The sequence below is a fragment of the Mercenaria mercenaria genome, chromosome 18 (assembly GCF_021730395.1).
Source record: "Mercenaria mercenaria strain notata chromosome 18, MADL_Memer_1, whole genome shotgun sequence".
NCBI lineage: Eukaryota > Metazoa > Mollusca > Bivalvia > Venerida > Veneridae > Mercenaria > Mercenaria mercenaria.
Window position 1 is genome coordinate 1,024,896 of NC_069378.1, and position 19,029 is coordinate 1,043,924.

Below are 19,029 nucleotides of genomic sequence, written 5' to 3' on the forward strand. Positions count from 1 at the left end.
ACTTCCAACTTACCAACTTCTTACTTCCGACTTTCTCACTTGTAACTACTTCGCTTCCGACTAATTAATTCCAATTTCTTTACTTCTAACTTATAACTTGCGAACTTCTCATTTCTTATTTACAGTTTCCACACTTCTAACTTCTACCGTAGTGACGTTTAACTTCTGATTTCCGACTTCCTCACTTCTTACTTCCAATTTCCCTACTTCTGACTTCTAACTTCCACTCTTTTTACCTCCTATTTCCAACTTCTAAGTTCTAACGTCCTGATTTCTGACTTCTAACTTTCAAACTTCTGACTTCCAACTTCTGACCTGCGACTTCCGCACTTCTGACTTCCAACTTCTGCACTTCTGACTTGTAACTCCGTGACTTCCGGCTTCCAACTTCAAAACTTCTGACTTCTAACTTTCCCTTCTTGGAAGTCGGAAGTAAGAATTGTGGAAGTTGGAAATCAGAAGTCAGAAGCCAGGCAGTTGGAAGTCAAAAGTGCGAAAGTTAAAAGTAGGAGGTAAAAAGTCAAGAAGTTCGAAGTAAGAAGTGCAAAAGTTATAAGTCAAAAGTGTGAAGGTAGCTTAAAAATAGGTAAATGGCAAGTATTGTTCTAGTGAATGCAAATAGAAAAAGACATGAACTTGTGCTGGAAGACGTCAAATGACGTTGCCATACACGTGATAGGAACTAGAATTTATTTATTAATTATCCACAGAAAACAAGATCTTGACATATCAGGTAAGTGTTCCCTAATCTACATGTTGTAACAGTTTCATTGATTTTCATGATAAATGAAAAAATGATGGTACCTTTCCGGGTATTTATTGAACACCCCTCATATGTTTCTTTAGATTGCTCAGTATGTTGCGCTCGACTCTATCCAGAGGCCACCAGAGCTAAAAATGGAAAACATTATATTCTATTGACTTCTTCTTATGAACCTATTCACTTAGTGTTTGTTCATGAAAGTCGATATGTAGTATCATTGCATGGTCTTTTCTTAAATGTGCTGCAGTATCTGAGGAATCTGCGGGAAAGTCGCACTAGTGCACATTTGCGTATTTAAGAGACTAATCAGATTAATACTGGAGACATAGAATGATGAACAAATTGTACTTGTTCTCTCCTGTTATAATATTATAATGCAATATGCTCAGTATTATAGCTATATGAAACTCGGTGTCACATGTTTCATTACAAAATTTCATAAATAATATGATTGTGGAAGATGGTATGATTACGTGTCATAATTATGTTAAATATTTCAGGTGCAAACGAATATAGGAACTTTGGTGAAGATAAACATTCTGTCTGGAAACTATAAATACCTAATGAATATTGATATATACATGGCGCCCAAAGATTACAGCAGAATCAAGGGATTGTGTGGCACATTTGATGGTGACACAAATAATGATTTCCATGACAGGAGTGGAACAAAAGTTGGCAGGACCCCGTTTTTGCAAGCTTGGAAGTATGTATAATCAGTCAATAAATAATATTAGTATACTTTAAATAAATTGATTTAATTTAGCGGGGTTCAAAAAGAAAACGAAGCATTACAGAAGATTGACAGTACGATTATTTTGTTGTCTTGGTTCAGAGCCACACCGACATAGCTTAGGTCATACGGTGTCTGTTCTAGCTTTGGATGGTGGGGGAAGACCTCAGTTACCCTCATATCATTATGGCAAGCATGAGCGGGAACCTGGGTATAGCCACTGACCTTCCGTAAGCTAGCTGGATGACTTCCTCACTTGGAGAATTCAATGCCCTAGGCGGAGTTACTAACCTTTATCGAAGAGTAAGTGACCTTAACCACTCGGCCACAGAGGTCCTTGGCAGTAAGTATATTCTGTAAATATAAATATAAAACTAAGTATAATAAACGCAATACTTATTGATATGAGCTGAGACCAATTTATTGTTGAAACATTAAGAAATCAAACAAATGACATCAACGCTTATCTAAAACCTGATTTAACATCAGATTCTGTGAATGGCAAAATCATAATGTAGATTTAGAAACTTGCTCATGACCTTCTTCGCTCATAGGAAACAACCTATTTTCATACTTTCAAAAGAAATAGAAATTGATTGTACTCTAATCGTAAAGTTGTTTCTCACACAATTTGTGTGTAAGTTGAAGGATCTTTTTATTTTTGGTTTTGTTTGGTTAAACGTCACATCGACACACTTATAGGTCATATAGCGACTTTTTACTATATTATCACGGTCAGCCACCTAGGTAGAAGCACTGACAGAGCTCGATGGCTTCCTCAAAAGAATTCAACGCCCCTGGCAAGGCTAGAACAAGCATTTGTGAGGCGCAAGTGATTTAAAGTCACCGACTTTAACCACTTGGCCACGAAGACCTCGAATATAAAGTGATTCAAAAGGATAATTGCCGACTTCAGCAATGTCGTACGCTACTATACACAGTATGCTCTTATGTTTGATGTTAGTTTCAGACAATAAAACAACCTATCTTTTAAACTTTAAAATGTAAAGTATGTTGCTCTTATATATTCAGGAAAAACTCGTCAGACTATTAGTCTATGACTTTTCATGAAACCCTCAGATTTGTTCCTATTTACAAAAATAAAAATTAAAAGGATTATTCTCTCTGTGAGACGGTTATGACTGGAGGGTCTATCTGGGTTCTAAACCTAATTTATGATGTAAAATTCCTCATTGTGAGGAAAACGTTCGTCAGGCGTACGGAAGGTCGGAGGTTCTACTCAGGTGCCGACCCATACCTGAAACAATGCCTGATGAGGCACCTCGACTCTAACCCTCCGCCGTCAAAAGCTGGTAAAATCTTTACATTACCAAAATTGTGTCAGTGTGATTCGTAACCAAACATATGCCCTAAATAAATATCTTTCATACCTTCATGCCATGTCACATAGTCCCGTAAGCTTTCATTCAGTTCAAGCAGAGATGTACCAAGTGTTTCAAGTAAACTGAGGTACGACATGATTCTGTACAATTATCATCAGATAAAACATACATGTCTAAGATAAAATAAATGGCTTACTTGCATTTTTTATTTCAGAAATTATTCATTTTCAACAGTTTTATCGATTAAACTGTCAAATTTCTTTCTTTAGTAATTCACCAGAAACGAGGTAACTGTAGTCGTAACCCTTGAGGTACTGTCCAATAAACAGTTAGTCATCTTCGGACTACAGGCAATCATTCTATGAAAGTTGTATGACAAATCGGAAACAGTTTTAAGTTTCAAGGTTTAAAAAAGCGTAAAGCACAAGCGCTCTGTAATTGCTGTAGAGGTCATCGACGGGCCACAAGCTACCAAACAATGAATTTTGATGACTGTAGACTGAAGTAGCGTCCATTAATTATTGCGCGGAAACCGTTTCAGACTCGAGACAACTGTGACTTTTACCTCGACCTTTTGAGCCTCAAAGCAGTAAGGGTCCTCTACTTACTAAGAGCCATCATTCTGTGAGGTTTGACGGCTTAAGGCATGAGTTTTCTTTGCTTGTTATGCGGAAATCGTTTTTAGTCTGAGGTCACTGCAACCTTGCCATTTGATTTACGAACTCTCAAAACAAAATTGGCCATCTACAATCCATAAGCAATTATTCTGCAAAGATTGGAAATCGTCAGACCAAGCGTCCTCTAAGTATTGATCAGAAACTAAATGTTCTACAGACAGACCGACCAACTGGCAGTGAGCAAAACAATATTCCCATCTTCCTTAAGGTAAAGTTGGGTGCATGATATGTCATTAATGTCTTTGAAATTGGAATGTTATGGTAAAGGACACGATTACAAAAATTAGGTCGCCGGGTAATCTGTAAGAAACTAAATAATTATAAAGTTAATATCATGTATCAATGAATATGTCCTATTTGGAAAGAACCTGATAAAGCTTTTCATTTTTATTCATACCATTAGAATATCAAATTTGGACATCAATTTGCTTGAACCAAGCTGTAGTGTTGACGTTGGAACGTGGACAGAAAGTGGTCAGCTTTTATATTGTACCTGCAACTGCTTTAATGACGGTCAGTGTGGAACAGTTGAAGAAACGGCGACTTGTTCTCCATCGCAGTATGTTTGCACTGTCAGTCTTACTATTACTAGTAATTTATGTCAAGATTATGAAACAAGATGTAGCATACAGAGCACTGCGAGACGTTCTTCATTCTATACAGATCCTGAAGCTGAAATGAAACGAAGGGCAGCACTGGCCGAACGACCCCATAAATTTGTCGGAAAGGTAAGTAGTATTTAAAAAATGATTAAGACTTAGTATATTATTAAAAACATATTAGTAAGAAATTGCATGTCTATTTCGATAGTTCTTCGGATAAAGACATTTAAGTGAGATATTTTATATCGGACAGAATTTCTTAAAACTATAGCGACTTATTTAAAGACTCGTATATTCTAGTTACATCATTGGTCGGACAGTAGTCACATAAGGATCGTAGATATGGATATTCTCCAAATGATCAAATTTTGGAATCAAACTTGGCTGAGAAACAATTTACCAAAACAAACACACATGATCTAATAAATAGATATATATTAAACACAAGATAAAAAATTTCTATACGAGAATTAAGTATGAATTGTTGACTGGTAAAAATTTTCTTAGAAACAAGCTAGCATGTATTTTTGCTAGTTACTAACCACAATTCATTTTCAGTGTAGTCATATAATGAAACAAAATACTTGCTGTATGATGATATCTGTGTTTAAGGATTTTTGGTGGTCGGTGCGAGGCGTTACCAATGGTTAGGGAGGTAGTTTGCACCACTTGACTATGGCTAATCTTTAACTTGGAAACCAGCACTTCATTGTTTCCTTATTTATTTACGTGTGTGTATTTTTTTGGGGGTAGTTTTTCTGTATATTTTTACACTGTATATACATTATATACTTAAGCATGGTGACGTACTATTTACACCTAAATCAAACACACACCACAAACATTCTGTCCAGAAATATAACCAAATTTGCACCGCTTTGGGTCAAGCTTTATCATATATACGGCAGAATATATTATGATCAACAAAATATCGTAAGTATTTCAATACTTATGCTCGGCCAGCACAAGCTTTAACCGAAAAACATTCAAAACCAAACAATTAATCTGCAAAACTCAGAACAAAATATATATTCGAAACAATTCACAACTTAACTGCAGAAGATCAATTTATACACCTCTAGATCTCAAACGAACCCATCAACAGTCAAATTCAAACAATCAGCCAAATTAAAAGCATCAAATTCACAAAAGAACAAACAATTTAAACTAACTGCCAAAAATTCGAATTTGCCGGGAGGCGCTAACGAGGTCAATGAACCCTGGAGAAATAGAGAATGTAAACAATTCCCACGTGGCTAATTTTCATGTATCAATGGCCTAGAGAATGTTATAAAGCTTTGCCAGAAAAGTAATTTTTTTGGCTTTCTAAACTAAATAGAATATCATCCTCATTTTTGCAGTTATATGTTTATGTTATCTAAAAACTCCAAGTTTTAAATCAAGATGCAGAGAAATAATCTACAGACATTGCAAATAGCTTATCATTTTCAAGACCTTATCACAGCAACACTTGCTAATTTGTGTGTATTGTTCTACAACCCAGACAGAGGAAACTGTAAGCGATAGCTGTGTGCAACGACATTTAGAGCACAGCTAACCGTGGCGATACCAGAATTTAGTAAACATAAAACTTCAAAGGAAAATGCCGCAGTCATGCGATAACAAGCCGTACAATATAGCGAATTGTAAATGTAGATAAACGTTTTCCAGCTGTCGTGTAAGCATACAGTATATTTACATCTTATGGTTCAACGCCGTTTTGCAACAAGCAACAAAGAATTATTTAAAAGTCCTGGCCAAGGTGATATTTACCTCAGCTTATCATCCTGGTCATGTATAGTAGTCGCAACTTGACCGTGATGGTTGACCTTAGGCTGATTATTCATATCGATTATTTCATTATAGAAATCAAGGGTGCTTAGGGTAGCCGTGTATATTCATATGGAATTAGTTTGTATACAGTGCAGTATCAAAGTGTATATACTTACATTTGATCAGTTAAAACCTTCCAATACAACAATTTATATTTACTCAAATTCATATTTCCTTTTTCTCGTGCAGCTCGTGTTTTACCTACACTCCTTTTCAATAATAGGCTGTGCCTTATTATGTATTATAATGCAAAGGTCAACCATCGGGGTCAAGTTGCGTCCACTATACGTAAACTTGGATATTCACCTTATCATTATAAAACACCTGTTTACTATTACATTGTATTTATGAAGACAAAATACGATGATGATATCTTAAAAAAGTGTAAAGATATTGTCAAAATAATAGTTAATTCACAAACAAACTACATTGTAGCGACAAACAGATGAGTCAGAACTTATAACAGAGGAAATGGCAAGAATTTATTGTACTAACAATGTTACAACAGAAACAATTGAAAAGAATCAACACCTGCTTGGTGGATTTAATATTACACAGGCAATTGACGAATGCACATGGAATGTCCACGTAAGAAACTTACTTTACTCTGTTTACGAAATATACACACATTGCATTTTTTCAGGACAGAATGTTGTCATACATTAAACTTTTATGGTTGTTTGCTATTTCAGGATTGATTAAAATATTAAAATTCAAACGTTGGTCCGGTTTCCTATCCATATGTCTGCGCATACGATAGTCTTATAATAGTTTAACCCCTTTGAAATATTTTTAAATAATGTTGCACACACACACACACACACTCAAAACTTTAAAGAGGTTCATTCCATCATCGAATGGATAGTTCTAGGATGATTTTTATGAAGTGTATAAAAGTTTTTGCAAGAACAATACTAGTATCAATCGTATTTTATGTATTTACTGAAGCGTGACTATCGCCCTGTGAAACTTTCATTCAGTTTTATTCAGAAATTCGATCGTCAAATAGGAATGTCGAATATCCGTGAAAGTCTTGACAAAGAAACATGAATTTTCAGAAATGTTATAGTTGCTAAACGTTTTCGTATGTGACGTTTACATTTAATTGATCAAAAACGTTAACACGTGGATGTCTGTGTTTCCGTTGTCTGGCCTTCACACTTTTTGTGTCTCTATCGTAACGAAATAATAGAAAATTGACCGATTTTGTCGCGTTATCACGCTCGAACAAGATATTTTTGAGACGCCTCTAGTTTTAACAAAAAAATCTCGATAATAAGTTTAATAAATCTGCTTTTTCTTAAAAAGAAGACAATGGTGATACACAAGGTAGCAACAAATAATATCTGATTTTTTAATACATGCTTTGCATCCTTGATAACATGTAAAAATGATCACAAAAGTTGATCTTCACCGGACGTTTTTGAAAAGGTCAAATACAAACTTTCTAAGCAAATGTCATCGAACACTCACGATTTAGTCTAGCCGTAAATATTTGTGACGTTGCCGTTTTGATGGCAATTAATATGTACTGCAACTATTCGACAAAGGAATGCTTACTTTATGCAAAAATGCCGCATTATTGTTTTCGAGCGAAATGACTAAATGATGTTTAAAAGCTGGTCCATAGATTTTTTCTAGAAAACTAAAATTACCTTATAAATCTATTTTACTGTAAAATGTGTGATGAAATACTGGGAACTTCAACTTCGCTTTCGCTATATTGCCTCCTCTTATCCCCACACATATTGCCTCCCCTTATCCCCACCCAAACCCTTTTTATGTGCAGTTTTGAACATCATAATTTCACTGTTTGTATTATAAGGAAAGTTAAGTTAATCACAAAAACGTTGACAACAATATAAATCTCATTTAAGCGTATTTAAATTGTGTAAGCCATTTCCGATTTCTTTCCATTTTTATAGTTACACTCGTATACCTGAATGCATGTTACACACAAAAAACAACATTTTACTGCCCGTTCTTTGCTCCATAGATCTGTTTATTTCTCTGCAAATGTTTCTGACATGTTTTTGAATATAGTATGGAAATAAAATTCCTTAACTATCGGGTTCATTTTCACGCATTAGAAATTCATGAAAGCACACTGAAAAGGTTACATCTTTTACCCCGCGTTTTTCATCCAAATTCACATTGTTTGTAGGATGTGTTTGTAGATTTGTAGGCTTTATTTAACGACTTGTTTCATTATTGAATTTTTTTTTTATTGGAAATAAGTCCGTTTGATAAATAATTAAATACAAGTTTCCCCAGAATACAGAGATTGTTAATTTGAACTCGAGTAGCTACAACGCTTTATAAAGAGGAGAAGTGGAAAGTGGTTAGAAACTATATAAAGACAGGTTGTGTAAGCAGACCAACGTGGCATAATTGGAAGGCTGTTGAGAAACCCAAAACAATGACTTTTGAAGACGCAAGTGCAATTATCTATTCATTTATTACCAATACACTATTAACGCCTACGTTTTGACCGACTTAAAAGTTAGAATTAGCCGAGAATAGTAATTGTTTTTTACACCCATTTTCGTCAACAGTTTAGTTCTTACAAGCACTAAACACTTTTTCAAGGTAACGTACGACTGCCCCATTGAACAGTATTAGTTACGGATAGATTGAACGTACCGCACGCCAAACCTACGATCGACGAACACTATCATAAGGGGTGGGGCTAATTTTTGACCGGGTGAATTAGACTAGAGACTATTTTTATCGGGTTAGTTGTATTCACCGTCAACGTTCAAGGCCGGGGAAGAACTATAAAAAGAGTTCAGGCAGAGAAATGGCCACTTTTTTTGTGTACAGTGAGCAAGCGACATCAGAGGTTTATATCAAAATTTCAAAGAAATTAGAGCACAGATCTTTTTGAAATTTTGCACAAGTCTTCTTCAGCACCACTGTTATAAGTTTTGAAAAAAAATATGTTGAATGATTATTTAGAAGTGTACTTTCCAGAAAAAATATGTGTTGTCTGCTACAATAATTGAATTCACCTCTCAGATGATTGGCAGCTTCTCCATTGGCTGAGAGCTAATCATGAAACAGCAGTTTTATGAGTCACACTCTCTACGTTTCATTTGACATAAGACAGGACGTTTACACATGCTTATGAGCATGTATTACTGAATTACATAGAAATACATAGAAAACTATATTGTTCCGAAAATTATGGCTTTCAAGAATGGAAATTAAACAGCTATATTCTCATTTATTGATAACAATACACAGCAATGCACTAAGTCTTGTCATTTTTTTGTAGAAAAATTTAAACATTTAAACATATTTTTTAATGGAACCAATTAGTAAATTTAGCCTATTCCACCATCACTTGCACAGCATTTTGTTTACCTTCCATTTGTCAATTGAATGGCATTTATCAAAATTAAGGGACATTCTTTTCTGCTGTGTATCAAGTTATTTCTGTAGATAGGGAGTTCATACCATACATTTACTTGAGTATTAAAGAACACAATGCAACGATTTTGCAGTTACTTGGCGATGTAAATGGGACTTGTTACAGCAAGGAAAGAAAAGAATATGAGACAATAACTACATTATACATGAAAAAAACATTTTTGGAAAAAAATCACATAAATCCAGTGTTTCATTCTGGAACAAGACAAAACATAACTGAAAAACATGAATTAGATGCTTTTAGATATCCAGCAGACGAATTCTGTGTTTACATGATCATATTACAGTCGTCTGCTGACTCTCTCATAGGTAGTAAAGCTCCTCCCCTAATGCATATATGCTTAATTGCTTGCCGGCCGGTAATTCACTTAAATCGATCCCCGGCCTTTCAGAACGCAAAGATGTGATGTCGGCAAGCGTAATATTTGACGTTCCACTAGATGGCGCTCTATTGAACCTTACACAAAAGATACACATTTGAAAAATACTAAATTAGTTATAAAATGATTAAATAACACCATATTATTTTTGTCTTTAATGTATGCATTTTACTTGGAAATAAGGTAGTATAACTTGTTAACTTGATTGTTGTAACAGACTGGGCAAGATCTCGGATGGATTGCTACACACAAACAGGCAGCAGATTCCGCTATTGAAATCGGTTACAAAAGAGATGCAAATTACACACTATATCACACTGAGGAATTGAAGGAGTTCAAAATGCAGTTATGTCCTTTCAATTGCAACGGGAATGGTGTTTGTCAGGAAAATGGTATGATTATCAGAGCAAGGAAATGTTACGATTTGTAGTACAAAAATTATTCATTATTAAAGTTATTGTTTGTTAAACAGAGAAGCAATCTCCCCATTAATGATGCTATTCTACAAGATGAATCCGTAATCACGCGTTTCTTCGATTGCGATAAATTGTAAGTGCTTTGCACAAAATTATTATTTTTAAAACATTTCTTATCAAAACAAGGTGAATCTAAGTGAAAAGAATAATATAAATTAAGGCACCGCCTAGAATGGGAATTTATCGTTAATATGAAATAAGACAAAGCCTCAAAGCGAGCTCAATGAAATCTGATTTAGCTAAATATATACCGGTATATTACAAACTATTCAATACTCAAATGAGAGTACTTATTTACTTGAAAACAGCAAGTTTATTTTTAGTGTCATCATACCTGTTACAGGGAATATCATTCTTTGCAATTTTTTCTGAAAGCCGGTGTCACGTTGACGTTATTTCCTATTCACCACGTTCTCGTACTGGCTTAATGATTATTAATGACAATATTTTCCGTTTACTGTCCACTGTTTTTATCTTTTAAAAGAAAATAATCATATTTTTTTTCAAATAACTGGAAACCTTTCTTGCATGGTTTTTTAGTGCAGAAATAAAAGAAACATGTTGGCATGGATTACGAAAATTGCCTCGAAAACAATCGCCTATTAATATAGGGATAACGCATATTTTTGTCATGTTATGGCATCAGCAGAATTCCGACGGATTCTGAAGATGTTACAACACAAAATGAACATGCGTTAACGCTCTTCTAGCATACAACACTTAAAAACTAATAAACTAATAAAATATCCCTCAACGTCATTAAATTGCGTTGTTTTTTAACACATTGATGTCATTTCCTTTTGAATACCCGCTTTGGGGCCATAATGCGTTTACGCTTTGCCATGAAACGTGCATATATAAAAAGGATTTGAACAGCACGTGAGCGCTAGAATCTCTCTGTTTAGGTAGTTCTGCACGTTTGGATCGAAAAAAAAAATTCTACAATATAGAATTTGATTAAACTCTGATTTTTCAGAACGTCAGAATATATCTAGAAAATTCAGCAAATAAAAAACATAGGGTCATGATTGATTTTGCTAGACTGATTTCAAAAAAATAGACCTCACGCCATTTTTCATAATGGAAGTCTATGGGAAAATCATAACTTTCATAACATTTTTGCGAACAGAAATTTTTCTACAATGTAGAATTTAATGAAACTTTCCACAGTTGTAAATAAACATATGGCATATAATGTGGTGAAATAAAATGTATAGGTTCGTGTGCTTAATTTTGAGATATTTGGCCACGATTAAAGTGAACTGCATTTTTCACGTTAAATGTAAGACATTATTTTGAATTTTTAACGTGTCAGATGTTTTAATATCATATTTTAACTTTAGAAAGATAGTAACAGTGCCATTGTAATAAATTTACTCATAGGCTGCTATTTGCTATTAATTCATAAAATGAGTATCATTTTTTACCTGAATCCAGGCTTTATTCCACGTTTTCCGGATAAATCACGTTTCGCCACCACTTTCATTTTATCAAATGTGCAGAACTACCTTAACATAAATTTTCTCTCCTGTTAAAACACCCAAGAAGAGTGACAAGAACATCAGTTTTATGCTGGAATGAGATTGTTTAACTTCTTTTTAATGTTTGGTATATTTTTATTCCATCAAACGAACTTTTGATCGCAGGTACATGTACGTGTGACAGTTTATATTTTGGTCCTGATTGTGGAACTAAGAAATCTAATAGACCAACCATAGAAGATATTGAAGGAGGCGGATTTTGTGATCAGCGTTATGGGAGTGAATGTAGATGTTTTTCTGTACAGACAGAAGCGCTGGCGGAGTCCTTTCAATGCAAGATGGTTAGGCAAAAGGTTAGAAAAATTCTTTTTGCGAATTTAAATCACTAAATGATAATCTATTATCCCAATAAATAGCGTTTCTAGTCAATATGTGTTTTTCTGGATCAGCTATGCCAGGTGATGTCTCTGAATACCTTGCCCCTTAAAGATATTAAAACAAACACACACAAAAACGCATGAGATGTAAAAGTCTTTTCTATTTCAATCTATGTAGCTAGCTTGCAGAAGTTATGGGGTTTCCTTCAGTGCCTGTTCGCACATAAAAATTGCTTTGACACGCCTGAAATCTTCTTGCAGGATCAATTATGGCTACTGAAATCGTTAGAAAGGTATGATAGTACTAAAAGTAGTCAAGCAGCTCTTCCGGGCTAGAGAAATGGCGGAAAGAAAACATCATCAATGTTTGCCAGTAAAAAGTAGCATTTTCATGTTTTATTCAAGTCAGTGCCTGTTTCCACTTCATTTTACACCTATACCTGACACTCTGGTAATATTTTCAAGGCGATTTTTACATTTATAGACATAATTTTAGCTGTCAGTTTGGAAGATATTCCATAGTATTGACCTGTCAGATGAAAATCTCTCATAGAAGATACATGACCCCTACTTTTCTTTGGGGTTTGTTTTGTGGTTTTTACGTCATTTAAGAACATAAGACTAGTTATCCTTTTTTCGCTGGCTATGTGTTACAGCTGTCAGAAGATTGTTAATTTTATATAGAACATAAAGTAAATTTATTTACTACGGTATTATTAAAAGCAAAATTACGTTGTTTATTCAATTTTATCTAAGCTGTTCAGAAAGATTTCAAAAGAAGGTATTAAAAAGCTTCTATCATGTTCTCACCGAACCATTCACAAGATAACTCAAAAGTTAGGTGCAAGAAATGACATGAAACGGTAAATTGTCACAAAAATCCTATTTCAACTTTGCTGAAATTGTAAATTGACTGTCCAGAAAATGAACATTAATTCTCCCGTGAGGCAGTAATCTTTCAGGTCTAAATAAAACCTTCTGTCTTCTTGCTATTCTGTTGACAAACGCCTTAGAGCAAACGCAAATGCATGTTCTGTGAAAAGCAGTGGGTAAATTGATGCATTACATCAGCAATACATTACGTCTATGGAAATATTTTTACTGCAGAAAATGTTGAGTGGGGATACGCTAACAATTGGATCGGATTCAACAGAGGGCAGATATCGAAATCTTTACAATGGTGAATGCTGCTTTGCTGAAGGGAGACGGAAACGCTCGAGTGACACAGAAACAGGTGTACTGCATTACTTGTATGACATATCAATCAGTAACGATGGCACGAACTTCGGCCCGGTCACGATTGTTTACGTTTTTGATTCGTTGTGCCTAAATAGAAATACAGACAGTGATGAGAACGTGCAATTTACAGTTAAGGTAATAGCATTCTACTCTAAGGTGCCATTAGAAGGATATTTAGTTTTGCAATTTATTTATTATACAATATTATGTATTTAAATTCCATAGTCAGTATATTTCAGTGATGTTGAAAGACATCTATAAGTGTTTTATACGATAATTTCATCGCTTAAAGTGGAATTATGCGCATTTTTAAAATAATACTCCAGCTGAAATAGATGTGTGTGTAAAAAGGGTGGAGGAAATTATAGCTTTTTACCCAATATACCAAAGTCTTCCTGTTACCAGTACAAAATGATAATATTCCAAATATGACTTTTCTTATTTTGACTTGGGCAGTCTTTTTGAGAAAGGTCAAACTGCATGCAGGAAATGCTTCCCTTCAACCTTAGATATCCCTATCTGTATGTAAGGGAGATCACTGCGTAGAAGATTGAAGAAAAGATCTATTATTTTATTAATCAGATTTCTTTATTTCTAAAGCATGAATTTCAAATACATATGCGGCATTATCGTTAGTTTAACAAATTTAAATGCACAGCAACCGAAAATTGCTTTCATAAAACATTCACAAAAACACACACTATGTGCAGTAAGATGCGTATAATGCCACTATGAATAAACTTACACACATTGTTATTATCATTATTATTATTATTACTATTATTATTATTATTATTATTATTATTATTATACCAGTATGCTCTAAACTAATAATAACTTTGTTGTTGGGCTATATCTTATAACCTGATATATTATCATATTAAAAACAAAAACAAGGATGAATATCCAACAGGGAAATAAAATCTGGAAAGTAGATCCCTCACAAGCACCGAAAAGCCACGTTCTGAAAACGCAGCCTCCACTAACGTAAATCCAGCACACGGACGCGCAGACGACCAACATACACACACACACACACACACACACAAGGACAAAACAAACAAATACAGGATCACAGTGGGGTTTCAAGTCGATTTTCTAATCGTTGATAATCATTTTATAAATTTCTTTAGATAAATGACAATAGTCAAAACTGTACTTATAATAACATAAGATAAAGACCAAAAATGTAAGATATATTTTATAATTGTTCTTGAGTTTAATGTTACACCGATACAGATAAAATGTTAGAAGAGTTTTGTAAACGATACATGTACAGTCTCAACCATGAGCAAAAATAAAAAAGATAATTACAATATATTTAAGCATGGGATAAAAATTGTATTGTAGGCTGACACTTGCCTAATAGATGGCTACTGCTACGAACAAAATGACGTGAATATAAGTAACGTTTGCTTCAAGTGTGATCCCAGTAATTCTCAATACAACTGGACTCAAGGTAATTGAAGACTTCATATTCATAGTTATTTTACAGAAGTATTGTTATATCTGAATAGCTGCAGCATTAGAAATTTGCATAAGTATACTTTTCAGATTAAAACAGTTTTTTTTTTCAGTTATTTTTTAAATATCATAAGCAATTTGCACGTAACCACGCAAAGACATACCGGTGATATTTACACAAAAGTTTCAGTACTGCATTGTCAATATTGTACATTTGTCACAATCTTTAGTCTAAGAAAAAATACACATATATTTTAATATGCTTTATAATGTATAGGTTAATAAATGGGAGAGCGGTGCCTTTGAGTGATAATGGCCCTGGCAAGGTGATAATAGCCCGAGGGCTTTAGCCCGAGGGCTATTATCTTCTTCGAGGGCCATTATCACTCAAAGGCACCGCTCTCCCATGTATTTACCTGTTTATTACATGTTTACCTATAATATAGTAAGAAATGGTTTTTGTGTCATTTTTATGGGTACTTGCATCTTCTGGCACAATAAATTTCAGTTTTTCAGTTTATATATTATTTGTATAAGTATATTTACTGTATAAAATCAAATACCTGGATAGTTGTACTTTCTTGCTTATTGTATAATTTAGGGATAAAGATACGTTATTTCACGAAGAATACACCATGTTACGCTCAAGATGATAAAATAAAACGGAAATATCCGCTGTTTTACCTCCACGAAACGCCATGACGTCATTTCTGTTTACGGACGTTAATTTCCCGCGCTAACGCCAGGGCCATTATCGATAATGGCCCCGGGGCTTATTATGATAATGCGATAATGCATGACGCAATGCGATAATGGGAGAATTTTCAGCACAAATTTGTTACTATTTATAGGTACTCATGTAATAAGGTTATATATTATCTGCTGTATGTAGAAACCTTTACATAAAATTTAAAATTGTTGAGACAAAAATATACAAAATTAAATCGCTTTTGCAGGCTGCATGTCACCCCCAAATGACGAGGAAGGGAGCCTAACTGCTTCTAATATAGCTGGTATTGTTGTTGGAGTGATTGTTGGAATTATGATTGTAACAACGATAGTGTTCATTGGTGTCAAAAAAGGATGCAAAAAAGGGTACATTCGTCACTTTAATCGATAATAGTATTATGATTTAATGATGTACATTAAAAGAAATCTAATTAACTGTAAAAATTATTGAAAAGCCATGTATACAATTCGTTGATTAATAGGGTAAATAAAACTTTATATATCAGCTAAATTACATTTATGAGGAACCTCCTATGTATAGCGGCTAATTACGAACCCCACGTCTCACAATGCGTGTTCAACGAGCACTTACCTAAAGCAGTAAAGCGAACTACATTTTTCTTTTCAGTTCAGTCAATGCATCTCTGGGGTTTTCATCAGGGCCAGTCGTATCACGAGAACCTAGCAGAATGTCGTTTAACGTCGACAACCTTACTTATGGGCAAACATAAATCCTTTCGAACTGGATACGCTGGAGTAACCAAGAGGTTCACTTTTGATATTGAATATAAGCAGTGTTAATTGCAGAAATCTTTATAGTGCCCATAGGCGTAATGAATTTAGCATAACAAATTTCTCATTCTCATTGTTTTGTTTACACTTTGTGTATATTCGAGACGAACTCATTTATTTATCTTTAACTTCCAAGAAGCATTAAGGCAATGTTACACGCATTCCAAACATTTAATGCAGTTAACTTTGTGATATGAAAACGAATAATGGACATCAGCGCTAACTATTTCCACAATATGAAAGCAATAAAATCTTAAAAAATACCTCATACCTGTGTGGCAGAACGAAATGCTGTAATTATGTTTCCTTTTAATAAAAAATGATTAAAGTTACTTGATGAAAAAATGAAAAATGTTTATTATAAAAAAATGGTAATTTATATCATCAACATAAAACATTTGAAAATCAAGAATTATTCATGTATCGATATTACAAAATCAACATTGCAATAATACATATTTGTTTGTAAGTTGGTTTGCAGAAAATACAACGTATCTATTCAAAATGCATGTAATGCTAACCTCAAGTCCCGATGTTTTGTTATATGACTGGAAACAATCAGAACTACAATTATCCTACTTCTGAATCTGAAACAAGTTGAGCTGTTCTGTACATAAAAGCATAATATGACTCTTTGCTCGGAAAAAATGAAAGAAAAAGGTTTTACAACAACATACAACGTTCAAAATAAGGTTTTAGAATATATACAGTAAAGAGGACTTTATCCAGCGTCTTTCAAGTGCAGATTTGAGTAACTGTTTTAACACACCATGTGTGCATAATGCGTGGTCAGCTTCTCAAACCATTTTATTTCATATTACATACAATCGCCTCTATTAATTTTACATTTAGGTAAAACTGAGTTTATGATATTTGGGTCAGTAAGAAAAACTAAAAAAGGTAAAATCATTTACTGTCAGTTGTAATTGTCATACAATACCGTCTAAGGACAATGTAAAGTATATTGGGTTCACGATTGATAATATGGTTGTGAAATAATTGTAGACCCCATAGTAACAAAATTTAATTCTAGAGTGAGGTTTTTATAAAGAAATTGCTGCAAGTTAAGTCTTCAAACAAGACAGACACTCACTCACGCTCTGGTTCACTATGCATGCACATCTTGGTATGCAGTATTAACAAAAAAGTTAAAACACAAATTTGCAAATTTGTCAAAATAAGGTTATTAGATTTTTATTAGACCTTCCTTGAAGAACCAGTGTAACATGAAAAGAACTCGGTACTTTCAGTATGCTTAGACAGAGACCGACAACTTACTTAGCCACGTGTTTTATATGTTTAATGGCAAAGCCCTGAAATACTTATATAACAACTAGAGTATCTACAATTCATACTAGGACCAGATCTAGCCTATGTTACTTTATTGTTTCTAAAATAACAAGTTTTGAATAAAGATTGGGATGCACTGTCAGAGGATCTTAAAACAATCAAATCTAAACAGGGTTTCATATACGAAGTTTAAATCGGCCCGGGATAGAGAAAACTGGGATACTATTTTTACTAACGTTTCTTATAATCAATTTGGATATATTTATATAATATATTATATATTTTAATAAGTAAGATATTTAGACATAAAAATAACAGTTGAAATCGCCAGTTATCTTAAGAATCAATGCAATGCATATGCGCGTGTGGATTGTCCGTACCGCTATGTATTGTTTAATATATCATGTGAATTTTATTTAAGACATCTTTGTAAAAAAAAACAATTGTTAAGATATACAATTATAAGTGATATAGGAATTGATTAAATGCCAAAAGAAATATTAATGCCAGGGACCCGAATATAAATAAGTACTTGAACTTTTTTGGGCTACCCCAGGTATGGGCGATCACTACTACATATCTCCGTAAAGACTTTGGTGCAATTCAGTGACAACGAAAACTCTCTTGTTATTAAGAACATGTAAATTTTCATGTAACTTCTATGTTTTAGATACTTTTTGTATTTTTGTTTTATGTAATTTGGTCATATACCTGAATAAAATTGAATTGAATTGAATTGAAATCATTGTATTTCAAAATTGATGGTAGATTTGAGAATAAATGCTAGTAATAAGAGTTGGTTGGCTTTATGTAATGCATTTGTAGAAATTTGCATTTAGATTTAAAGATACTGCCTACTTATCTAATTTGAATACTGAACATAAAGAATAAGTAATGTGTGTTAAACCATGCTCTAGATTAAGTGTGAGCAAGAATAAATGACAATCATGACTATAGTGAATATCACAGACAATCTTTAATAAATGGAAGCGACTCTTTGCTTTAGAACTTTATCATGACAAATATAAATAGATAGTTACAATGACAATTTCATAATCTAAACATTTTATATGGCAATTTGTACATTTATAAGACACATTTAAGTATCTGTTTGTGTATATGTTCAGTATTTATTTGTTTTGTTTGAACGTAATAAAAATACAACATAATTATACCCGTGAATGTAGTTTGTTTTTGCAAACAAAATGGTATGTGATCGGCTGAACCGGACATTATACGGTACTGGAGTTACTTTATGCGAGATTGTGTATCGTCTTACGCACAGGTGGCAGTATCATTGATTGGTCACCCCCTCCCCACCTTAAGACCCCTGATACAACCCTGAAAAAAAATTCTGACATTCTCAGGTGTTCCTTAATATTCCCACCCTACAAGACCCCTGATACAATTCTGAAAAA

General features: G+C 33.8%; 1 protein-coding gene across 1 annotated transcript; it reads left to right on the top strand.

The window, feature by feature from the left end:
- Window positions 1–3,904: 3,904 nt before the first annotated feature.
- Window positions 3,905–18,480, top strand: LOC128550682 (von Willebrand factor D and EGF domain-containing protein-like). Its single transcript, XM_053530209.1, has 8 exons — window positions 3,905–4,244; window positions 6,387–6,539; window positions 9,981–10,155; window positions 11,886–12,073; window positions 13,205–13,471; window positions 14,687–14,795; window positions 15,757–15,895; window positions 16,158–18,480. Exons 1-8 carry the CDS (start codon window positions 4,194–4,196, stop codon window positions 16,258–16,260), a joined length of 1,185 nt encoding a protein of 394 aa, XP_053386184.1. The 5' UTR covers window positions 3,905–4,193; the 3' UTR covers window positions 16,261–18,480.
- The last annotated feature ends 549 nt before the right edge of the window (window positions 18,481–19,029 follow it).